Source organism: Eschrichtius robustus, chromosome 17 (genome assembly GCF_028021215.1).
Source record: "Eschrichtius robustus isolate mEscRob2 chromosome 17, mEscRob2.pri, whole genome shotgun sequence".
Lineage (NCBI taxonomy): Eukaryota > Metazoa > Chordata > Mammalia > Artiodactyla > Eschrichtiidae > Eschrichtius > Eschrichtius robustus.
Window position 1 is genome coordinate 18,451,233 of NC_090840.1, and position 12,144 is coordinate 18,463,376.

At 35.3% G+C, this 12,144-nt stretch overlaps 1 protein-coding gene across 1 annotated transcript in view; it reads right to left on the reverse strand.

Annotated features, from left to right (window-relative positions):
• The window catches only part of UBE2W (ubiquitin conjugating enzyme E2 W), a 74,329-nt gene that overhangs the window by 6,076 nt on the left and 56,109 nt on the right, over positions 1 to 12,144 (reverse strand). Inside the window, exons 4-5 of the mRNA XM_068525860.1 lie at positions 10,638 to 10,793; positions 7,337 to 7,412 (exon numbers count right to left, since the gene is read on the reverse strand). Of these exons, the coding sequence (XP_068381961.1) occupies positions 7,337 to 7,412; positions 10,638 to 10,793 (232 nt within the window). The remainder of the gene's footprint in view (positions 1 to 7,336; positions 7,413 to 10,637; positions 10,794 to 12,144) is intronic.

A 12,144-nucleotide genomic window follows, 5' to 3' on the forward strand; every position in this document is an offset into this window, starting at 1 on the left:
CAAAGTTCTGAAAGCTCTCAAGGAGAAAATTCTAAACAACTGGCCAAAATATTTTACACAAACCATCCCATGTTAGGATTGATATATTGCTAATAAAATTCTCATTCATAAAGACTCAATGAGAGCTAAAAAGCAGTAAATCTGACTTCTATGCTGGGCAAATTGGTGAAACATTCCATGATCCTATACGTTAAGGGTGATCTAAAGGGTGAAACAGACTAAATTTTAAAAATAAACTGTATCTAAATCATTAGAATCCTTTAAATAAATAAATAAATAAATAAGAACATCTTTAAGAAGAGGACAAGTAAATAGTTTACAGCCTCTAACTGTCACATTAAAGTATCTGTTTCTTCAACGACTGTGGATCTTGCAATAAAGAGGATATATTTGCCATGGATCAGAATAAGCTTAAGAATATGAGGAGGTCCCTTAAAACGTCACTTCTCCAATAGAGTATTTTATAACACTAGGGTCTCTTGAAATTAATACTAAATCATGTAAATCTCTAAGCTAAAAGATGGCACTAAACTCTACCTAGTAGAGTATGTCAAACTACTGGGGATGAAGTTTAGTATCGTACCACGTAACAATGTTTACAATAAGAAAAGTGACAGATAAAATCCAACTTAAACATAAAGTTATCTAGTTAACTAGATAGCTTTTATCTCCAAAGACATATCATCTTTGATAGGTGGAACCATAAATGTATCTTTATCAGATTGTTTACTCTGAAAGTTTTTCAGTATAGTAGGCTGTTGTATGAATGTGCTACCAACCACCAAAATGATTAGGAGATCTATGAGAAGCCATTCTCCCAATCCCAATCCCCATCCCCATCTTGGGTCAGATGTTAAAAGAAGTTTAGGACTAACACGATACTACTTGCTTTGAATCCTCTATCTTTGGAGAAATAAGCTTATTAAATAAGTTCTGAAGATGGATTTCAATTATTTCTGATAGCTGGACCCAAAGGGACTACAACATTACATATCCATGATGGCTATATGTAATAAGGAAGCTATGAGTAAAAGTTCAGTATGAAGACAGGTTATGAGCCAAACCCATGTCTACCTTTTCCCTAAATAAGAAGGGAATCACTAAGAAGCAAAACACTCGTTTGTTAACAGAAGGAACACAGTTTCCTAGCTATATGAAAAGGATTATTGGATACTAGGACTGGCTTCCAAAAAAAAAAAGTTGGTAGAGTAAACCTATCTTGGATCAAGACAAATACAGGTCTATAAAAGGTGGTGAAAGAACACAATATGTTTAGCCTCTTGGCTAAAGTATTTGTGGCAAAATTACGGCCTGAAAAAAAAAAATCTCATAATAAACCACTTAAATTTTTTCTGGAACTACAGAAGAACCTGCTAAAATTATATCCTCAAATATAATACATAAAATACCAGTCCCAAAGAGGTGACACCTACCATGGCTAACTTCACTGGGCTTCTGGGAAATGTGAATGAGAGAACTGTATTAGAAGGTGGTCATTTAATTTTCCCCAAAGTATAAAAACCATCACATTATATTGGAAACCATCTCCCTGGATATTCCCAGGGAGAGAAGACTAGAAGAAAAGGAACATAGTAAGAGGTCAGTAGATATGAAGTGGGATGCTACCTCCAAGAAACACAAAAATAAATCTTTACAGTTAAGTTTGTGTCTCAACAGTTTAGGGAATTAAAAGTTTTCCTTTGATGAACTGATTCAAGAAAGATTACACAGTAGACAATAGAGTTGTTATCCCGCAGGAAATAAAGGGCAAAGACCTAAACTAGAGTGAAAGTTTGGACTCAGGAATTTAGAAAGTGGTTTTGTAACCCTGAAAGGTAGTACAAATAAAAAGGTTCAAAACTAACATAGGTAAACCTACGGATAGTTATTAGGCAGGGAGAAAAGGAGTTTGTTAATACTAGTCTGAGACAGTTTTGTGTTCCTATCTCCACATTATCCTACAAGGAAATGTTCCAGCTGAATGGAACCCGAATGTAGTCTATAGTTTTATAAAAAATATTGCTCTACTCCTCCCCAAATTACCATCTCATCAGTCTACTGGACATAGTATTGAAACATTATGCCAATTTAGTTCTTATAAGCCTAGTTTTCTGCAGCCCATACTCAGCAGCCGTCTTAAACTATATTGTTCAATTATCTATCACCTTAAGGAAACTGCTTCAGGAACCACAGACCTGTACTCCCATCTGTGAAAAGCAACCATTTATGAAACTAAGTCATATATGTTTAATACTGATCCCAGGAAACTGATGGGTACCATGAATGGACTCTAGTTGGTTATCTCACTGAAGTATTCTTATGATCTCATAAAAAGATACTTTCCATCTTTTTTAAGAACAATTATGTCTGTTTTACGATACAGAACTCTGAGGCTCAATCACTAATTTGTGCACTGAACTGGGTACAGATCTGTTCTCTAAGGAAGATTCTACACCTGAACCACAGGTGACTTCTTCAGCCCTTCTGTATGCTGAGATGAGCTGCCTTATTCAAACACCTATTTTGGTCACAGGCCTCTTTACTTTTTTAGCCCTATTCTCAGCTCAACTGATTTTTCAAAGCATATGGACCCCCACCTTAACCAGCAACACAGAGTATCTGCATTCCAGTGCAGGAAAGACCTTAATTCCTTAGTGAACAGAAACTATAAGAGAGCTCTGGACAACAGGTTGATAGTCAACTTCAAGTAATTAACAACAAGGAATATGTATTCACATACCAATGACTTTTTACACGTTAACAAGTTATTGCGTTCTAGAGAAGAATCTCAAAAGAAATACAATATAAGGTGTGATGTGTACAAAGACAGTAACAGTGGGGTAGCATGACTGGCCTAATTTTCAAGGTATACTAATAATGTGGAAGATCACAAATTTACGCTCAGAGAGGCTTTTTTTCAAGAATCCAACAGTGGTATCTGGCAGCTCAATTTTGGTGTGTCAGCGGAGTCCTTCTCTTCTAAAACCAGGAGATCAACTCAATTTCAGATTTGTTGTTCTTCATTAATAATGCCTCCATCCTACATCCTGGAAGCTCCCTCTGAGGTACACAGATGTCACTAATCTGAACCAAAACCTCTCTTGCCTCTTTGATTACACCTGACAAACGCTCTGACCCACGCTGACCCAAGTATGTTGGTCAGCACCACACAGAGGGGCTGTGGAGCTTGACATGAGGCCTACAATTCTGCTTGGTTTCTAGAAACTGAAATGTTAAGTGTTTCAGTGAGTTCTTCCAACTCCAAGCAAGTCTTTGTTCAGTCTCTGATCTTTTTGTTTAGCATTGCAGGTCACATCAGGACACTACTCTGATCTTGCAATCCTTTCAGAATTAGATGATGGTAAGAAAATAACTAGAGTCCGTATTTCTTGGTAACTGGCATTAGTTATAAGGAGAACATAATCAATGAAGATCTTCTGGAACTAAAGCAGCTAAGCGGAAAAACATAAGCTGAAACTTCAAAAGTTCCAAAACAAAGCTAATGTGGTTCTGCTTAAACGAGTATGATTACCTTTTTTGATAAGATTTTCCAAATTCAACTATAATACCAAGGTGGGCTATTTTTCATATTGTTTATAACTGTTACTGTGAAATGTATAAAGGAGAAGACAATATACACTACACAGCTGAAATGCTTTAGCTTTGTAAAGGTAAAGGAACAGTTCAAGGAAGAGTCCCTGTACCCAACCACCTGTGCGACAGAGCGGGTGCTCTATCATCTCAAAGTATAATGAACACTACCCTTCTTTGATTTCGTATGACACTCACTCATGGAGCAAAACCGTCCATTTAAGGGAGAATGCAGGAGAGGAATGGTTCAGGCATATAGGATTCAAGCAGGAGCAAAAAACACAGTGAGATAAGAATGGTCACTGTAAGGCAATGAACTGAGGAGGTTTTAAACAGGATGATCTGTAAACGAAAAAAAGTTATCTGTACCTGGGACAGGAAACTAGAAAAGGATAGTCATGATTCAGGTGAATTAGAATCAGGTGCCTTTTTAAAATGGCTGATTTGTACTGAGGGGGATACTTTTAATCTGTTTACTGGGAAAATGAATTCCTATACAAACCCTGTACTATTTTGCATTATGTAAGAGGTTAATTTAGTTTGAAAAGCCTCTTTTCTTAGTACTTCTTGGCTAACTTGGGAGATGATCCACCTTTAAACTGTTAAAAGACTTTTCTACTTTAGTTATAAAAGTATGGCTTTCTCAAGTAATAGATAAAAGCCATTAACTATGAAAAATAACTTCTACTATGAAGTATATTTTATTTTAAAGAATTTTTATATTTCCAGTCTTACTATGCAAGTTTTCTTATTCAAAAGCAGGCAATAAGGGACTTCCCTGGTGGTCCAGTGGTTAAAAATCCACCTTCCAATGCAGGGGACGCAGGTTCGATCCCTGGTCGGGGAACTAAGATCCCACATGCCGTGGGGCAACTAAGCCTGCACACCACAAATGGAGAGAAGCCCACATGCTGCAATGAAGATCCCGCGTGCCGAAACTAAGATCTGACACAGCCAAAAATTAAAATAAATAAGTAAATAAATATTAAAAAAAAAAGCAAGCAATAAGAAATTCTGGAAGTATTCTTAAGTAAAGTCCTTCTGATAAGTCCCTCTGACTATACAAGGCAGCATTAGAGGGCTTAAGAGATGATTATCTTTTTGAAATTTCCCTACCAGGGAATAAGGAAGGGAAAAATGGGAATATACGGTCTAACAATGGGGTGGGATAGAGTGGCAAAGAGAACTGTATTTTCAAAATATACATATTTTAAAAATTACATCATTCTAAGACAATTTCTTCTCAAGTTTAACAAAAAAACTTAAAAGTGGTTTAAAAACACTGTGGAAAAGACAATTGGGGAATTTTTCTATTATTAGTGAGATTGGGTCTGAAATAGAATGACTACTATCTTGGCAACTTTGACATTTTAAAAAATGTTTGATTTAGTTGTATTTGTCAACATTCCTGATTGACGAATCTTAATTTTTGATGAATTTAAGAACTTATTATGCAAAGGTAAAGGGGACTGTGACACTCAAGGAATGTTTTTTCTTTTTGAAAAGGTTCTTTGTAAAGGCACAGAGGGAAGGGACAGCTTAGTATTTAGTCCTAAAAGGCAAGAGGATGTGCAAGAATGAGAAGCCAGAAATGTAAACTGAAGGAAATGGCCAATTAATTCAAGTAGGATCTTGTTTTAGTTTTAGTGGACCTTCAGTGTTCAGATTCCCATGGGAAAACTGTCCTTTTATATTTAAGAATCCCTGAAACAGTAGTTATCAAGTGACCAGCTATATCAGAATTATTGGGGATATCTTAAAAAGTAAAACAAAACCAGCATTCTGGCACAGTAAGAAAGTTGATCAGATTCCTTAAAGGAGGGAGTAATCAACAAGGCTTTGGTGAAAGAGTTCCCAAGAAGAGTGGAAGGAGTCCTTCCAGGCAAATATAGCACACGTGGAAACAACAGAGGATAAGGAATAGAGCGCCTATTATAAATAACGCTCCATGGAGCACTTCATGCATCAAACATTTTTTGTATTAAAGATGATTTTCCAAGGATGGATTCTCAGAAGTTTAGCAACTAAGACAAAAGGTTCAGTCGAACTTTAAGCTTGTTAAATATCGCTGAACTGCTAAATACTGTTGAACTGCTGTTTCCTTAAAGGATTACACTAACTTGCTACACCACCAGCAAATATGAAAAGGTTTTTTTTGTTGTTGTTTTGTTTTGTTTTTGGCCATGGGGCATGCGGGATCTTACTTCCCTGACCAGAGATTGAACCCGTGCCCCCTGCAGTAGAAGCACGGAACCTTAACCACTGGACCACGGGGGAAGTCCCCTGAAAACACTGTTTTATTCTACCCTTTATTCTCCTCCTCCAACACTGCATTCATTTTATAAAATTCTGCCAATTCAATAAGTTTCAAAATATTAAATTTGTCATTATTTTACTGTGCTGAACTTTTTTGCCCACGCTTGTAATTAATTTATTCTTAAGCAACTATTATAAATGGTCTTTATTTTTAATCAAGCTATGTCTTTCACAATTTTATTTTTTTAACTTTACATTGACTGTGATTTGAGGTTTTTCCGTGCTTTTTTTCTCTTAATTTATTTCTTTTATTTATTTAGTTTTGGCTGCGTTGGGTCTTCGTTGCTGCACGCGGGCTTTCTCTAGTTGCGGCGAGCGGGGGCTACTCTTCGTTGCGGTGCGCGGGCTTCTCGTTGCGGTGGCTTCTCTTGTTGCAGAACACGGATTCTAGGCGTGCGGGCTTCAGCAGTTGTGGCACGCAGGCTCTAGGGCACAGGCTCAGTAGTTGTGGCGCACGGGCTTAGCTGCTCTGCAGCATGTGGGATCTTCCCGGACCAGGGCTCGAACCCATGTCCCCTGCATTGGCAGGGGGATTCTTAACCACTGCGCCACCAGGGAAGCCCGAAAAGAGTAATTCTATTTCAATGTCTATTCTTGCATTATTATCTTTTGGTGTTTGGTAGACTTATCCTCCTTCATCAACCTTTAATTCAAAATTCAAACTGCTCTTCTCATCTTTCTTCCAAACCTTAAAAGCACCCACTCTATCATTCTACTGAATTACATTAAACCAATAATTTGTAAAGAATATACATTTTTATAATACTTTAAAAATAATTTTTATAAATAATTTTATGGTTTCTCATGAATGTAAAGTTTCTGTTCCTAATTTCAAATACCTCTTTGAGGAAGCAGTAGTCAGCTTAGAAAAGATGCTAGCAGCCTTCAATTATTAAGCTACCATTACCCAACAGAAACAATAGAAATTAAATTATTAAACATAATGTATTCATAAAGCTACAATCAGTAGAACCTCAAATTTTTTTCAGGAATAACTATTAGAATAGGAAGAGCTTTCTCTAAGTTAATGGGCCATCTCTAACAATGCGATCCTCCACCCTAACAACAGTACCACAACTAAATGAGTACACAAGGCAGCATAACTTCTATATCAAGTAACAGGTTTCCCAATAGGCTAGTTCTAATTTGACTCAATATTATTACGGACTTCTGTTCTGCAATACAATGGTAGAGCAGAATGTTAAAGCGATTTTAGATTTTACTTGTATGATGGCCATGATTTTATGTGCCCCATTAAAAATCTAGTCTAACTTATCCATAAAATATCTTAAACTATTTTAAAGATTCATCTCCATATTACAAAAGTACAACATCAATTATATATTCTCTCTTTTTCCCAAGCAAGCATATATATAATCTTTCAAACCAAAATACTGAAAAGTTATCATTCTAAAATAAAACTGCTTACCATGATACCACCATTTTGTTTTCTTTGGATTCTTGTTACACGTTCGAACATAAAAAGAATTATCTGGTGGTCGTCTCTGAAACCAAAAAGAATTTAAATAGATAAGAAGCTGTAAAACAGGAAAACATAAGGGGGAGATAGTTTTAATAAAAGCTCTAGCAAAAATATTACAGAACGCATAAGAAACAATATAAATGCAGACGTCATAACTGAAAAAATAATATATTCCAGGAAATGTAACCTCTTGACACTGAAATTGTTAAAAAAAAAAACAGGTGTGCATATGTGGTTTGGGTTAGGTTCCAATGGGATTACTAGACAATGACTATCAACCTAAAGTGGCAGCATTAGGTTGTAAAGAATTTTGGTTTCATTTATCTTATCTCCCTAGAAATAATTTAATAATTACTTTTGTGAGCTAATCAAAACAAAACTCTACCTAACTAGGTTTGTCTGAGAAACTCTAGCAACTTATAATCCTCCACAAAGGATTATTGTTTTCCTGTAAACAAGTATCATCAAGGAGAGACCAAAGGATTTGGTTTCCAAAATGTATGTAAGAGGCAAAAGGGGGAAAAGACACATTAGCATTTCTGCAATACATACGCCCTGACTAGCACAATATTAGAAGCATACGGCAGCTCTGCAAGGAGTTACATCAGAAATAGCTGTAACTACAACTAACAACACTGAAGACAGGTTATGAAAGAATTTTCTTGAAAACTGTTGGATGTTGATAGACACAAAAAATATGTGCCTCTCTACAAAGATTTGGAAACATGTCAAATTTGTATTAAAGCCACTGAGGGCAGGTTAGTAGATAATATGATAGGTCCAACCAAATAGCAATGGTGAACAGGACTACCTGGGTAGCAGGAAGGAAAACTGACAGTCCACTTGGCACTTCTAAAATTCATATACATAATTATGATCTAACTCTTATGAGATAATAATAACAGTAATTTAACAGAAAGGAAGAGTAGAGCATAAGACACAAAACTATACCAAGATCACCCTGTTTATACAGTTAGAGAAAATTCCTGAAAAATTATTATCATGAAATTATATGTCTACTTTAAAGAATAGATGATCTGCTATTGTTTGTCCTGTAAAGTCATAACCTGTGTTCATGTGGAATAAACTGCTACTACTGTAACAAACAATAAACTCATCTATTTATCAGAACCCAATCTTCAAAAAACAAGTTTCTTTTTGTGAAAAAAGAAACTGCAACGAAAGAGTTATGACTAAAAAATGCCTAGAGTTAAATTAAAATTTGTATTCAGGGAGTTGACTACTCTCTGAATACAACGGAAAGTGAAACTCACGGAACCATGTCCACCACAGAATAAAATTCACCTGTTTTAATAGAACAGCTTTCGGTGAATATTTAAAAGACTTTTTAAAGCCTATTTGGTGCTAGATTCCCCTCAGTGCCAAAGCACGTTTCCTCTTCTTCTTAGTAATCTAGTACTTAGCACAGTAACAACAGCACATAGCAGGTACCTAATAATGTCTGAATTTTATCATTTTCCACAAAACTAATGCTGCCAGAATTCTGAGTTCCAGATTATCGTTTTGGTTGAATAAATTATAATTTACAGTTTATATTATATAATATAGTTTATCAATAATTTAAATGGAATGATTAGTCTTATACTAACTGTGCAAGAAACACTAACAGCAGACAACTAGAATGTGAAGGGAAAGATGAAGGTTAGAAAAGGATGAAGGAGTTAGAGAACATAATCATTTTCTAGCTTTTAACAGGAAATCATTACCTTTAAATGTAAACAAAGCTAGTAATCATAAGGCACATGTAATAAGGGCTATGCGCAGACACCACTCATGTTAATCTTAACTTCTCTTATTAAACCCTAGAGTTACTCCCTCATCTTTCTATAGACATTAACATTAAGAGAAGCCCCTGTGATTAGAAACTGCTCTGTACCACACCTGAAGGTCCAAAGCCTGCATGTGGGATGGAGGTGGAGATGGGGAGAGGAGAAAACATGGAAGCAGTAAACGAAAGAAACTTGTTTCCAAGCCCTTGGGGTTAACAAAAGCTCAAGTGTAGCCTAAAATGCAGCTTAGAAAAGCTAACAAGGAGGAAACTCAAGTTAAAAGGTGGTACTAACATTAGATAATATGCACCCTATTTCATCTATTCTAAGATGTACATTTTTTTCTTAATATTCCTAAATGGGGATACATGTCTTTCAACTAATGGTGTATCATAGTTTAACTGCCAGAAGTTTCATTCTTCCTCTTGTACATAAAATTGTATATTAAGGGCTCTGATGCTACGGTTAAAAAATACATACACAATTTAACCCATTATTTCCCATTCTTACTTGAACAAAAAAATTTTTTTAAACCTAACACCAAGAAACCTCTTATGGAACTAACATTTCAAGAAACTCACTTTGTAAACAAGTGGCTTAGAGTGTTTCAAAATCTAGATAACACACCATTTAAAAATGAAGTACTATCTAAAAGTTTTCTAAATATTAATAAAAATGACAGTTGAATTTGGAGAAGAAAAAAAAAAAAACCTGCTAAAATAAATGAATAACCCCACAGCTCCCTAATCTCTAAGGTAAATTCGTTTTTCCTTTAAAGAGAATACAAAAGGAAACCCCCATGGAGAAGAGATGCTTTAAAACCTCTCAAGCAGGAATGACAAGACACTAACCCTCAAGCAGGAATGACAAGAGGGCAGAAACACAGAGAGGATTTAGATACTTCAAAAGGGTATTCTAAATTTAACTCACATGATTTTTCTTTCTGGTCTTTTCCTCCCTTCTCTATCAGACACAGAATCTGTAGATTAGTAAAGGAGAATAAGAGGAAAAGTCCTGAAAATTCTACTGGTAATCTAGTCCTCCTTCAACCTCGGCTTTATGATAGGAGAGCTCTGGTTCCTGGGAGATCCCCTAAAAGAGGCGGACAGGGTGGAAGCCAGCAGGGGGGGGACAAGGGAGCCATAATGCTTATTCCTGGGTCTTTCCACTGTGAAATCTAGAAACAATAATTTCTTGTACATTTTTGCCCTGTGCATGCTTACAGAAATAAAATTCAGATTATTTAAGAACATCTGCAGAAATTTCCTGTTTAAGAAATATGAAACAATGTCTGACTTCTATTATCAAATTATTTTCCAATCTATTACTAAAACGTTCCCTATAACTTCGTAATAGAAAGCATTAAGTCCTTTCTTCAAATAAATTATATATTAAAATAGCTTCTCTACCCAAACTAAAAGAAGAACTATACCTGGAATAATTCTGAAAAGTCCTACCTTTTCTTTGCAGCTGGAAAGCATGCTAATAATGCTAAGACAAACTGATTGGACTGAGAGCGCTGGGGACCAGTCTTCTGTTAGAATGGATAAACAGATATGACCATTGCTATAAACATGAGGATGAACAGGAATATTTTCACCAGTAAACATGACCTAAGAAAGAACAAAATTCCATTAACACTCAAATATTCTGTATTACCAAAAAATAAAATGTTCGCCAGGTAAGTTAATATTTTAAAAACCAAATTAAAAACAAATAAAATCAATGCCAGGAACAAGATAAACAACTGCTTTGTTCTTATCAATTCAATAAGTACTGGTTTCACTATATGAATGACCATGTAGTAGGAAAAAACTCCAGATTACCTATTTTATATTTCAGCTATTTTTCACAAATTCCTTTTAAAATTTTCTAAATTACCATGTATTTTTAGACTAGTGAAAGACAACTATATTTACAAGAATGGTTTTTCAAATTACTCATTGTTCTCTGCAAACAGAAATCAAATACAGTAAAATTTCAAATGAAAGTATTCAACTTTAGGACAATATGAATTACACGCGGTAGGAACACCACTTCCACCTATAACAATGTTATTACCTAAGGTGCTATATGCAAAAAGAAATGACTGCTACATCTTCCACCTCATCTAAACTCACACTTCCATTATGATGGGCACAAACTACCACTTATTAATCAGCAAATATCTATGTGCTTAGATGAAAAAACAAAGGTTGAATGAGTCTCCCAATTACTTGCTGTTTTTTCTCTGCCTTTTCTTTTACTCAGTTCTTCTACGTTTTCCCCTTTCTCCATCTTGCCTCAGCACTGTTTTGAAAGGTAATAAATCTATTATTTCCTTCCTTTGCCCTAATAATTCAATGTCTCAATAATACTGTTTCTTAAACATATCTACCTAAGCATCTGAATAGGCAGGAGAGTAAATTCATACATCCTGAGGAATCTGTAAGCATAGCCCAAAGTAGGTCAAAGTAGAATTCTCATATTTAAGAATGCTTAGATATATGTTAGTTCATAATAAATTATTTACTTCGATATAAAAATTAATCTGTCAATCTTTTAAGTGAATTTTATACTGCAGTATAATATATAATTTTTATTGTTGCTTAGGAGTAATTCCTATTTCCTGATCTGGCCCTTAAAAAAAAAAAAAAAAATCACCTGGAGAGCTGGCTAAAAATACAAATTCAAGAGCCCCACTTTCCCAGATTCTGATTCACTAGGTATGATGGCATTTTTATAAAACTCATCAAATATAAACCAATAGTTCCCAAACTAGGCTTACAGTAAGTATATCTTAGCCCTGCAAATTACCTCACACTCAGATATAGAGGAATCTTAGTAAGGAGAAACCCTACCTTAAGTGATGACAAACTGATGAAATATATTGCTCTAGGCATAAGCCCCCTTTTTTCCTTTATAGAGCAGAAGACAGCCAGTGAAATAAGGGTGGCCAGAATAAGGTATGCCATATTTTAATAT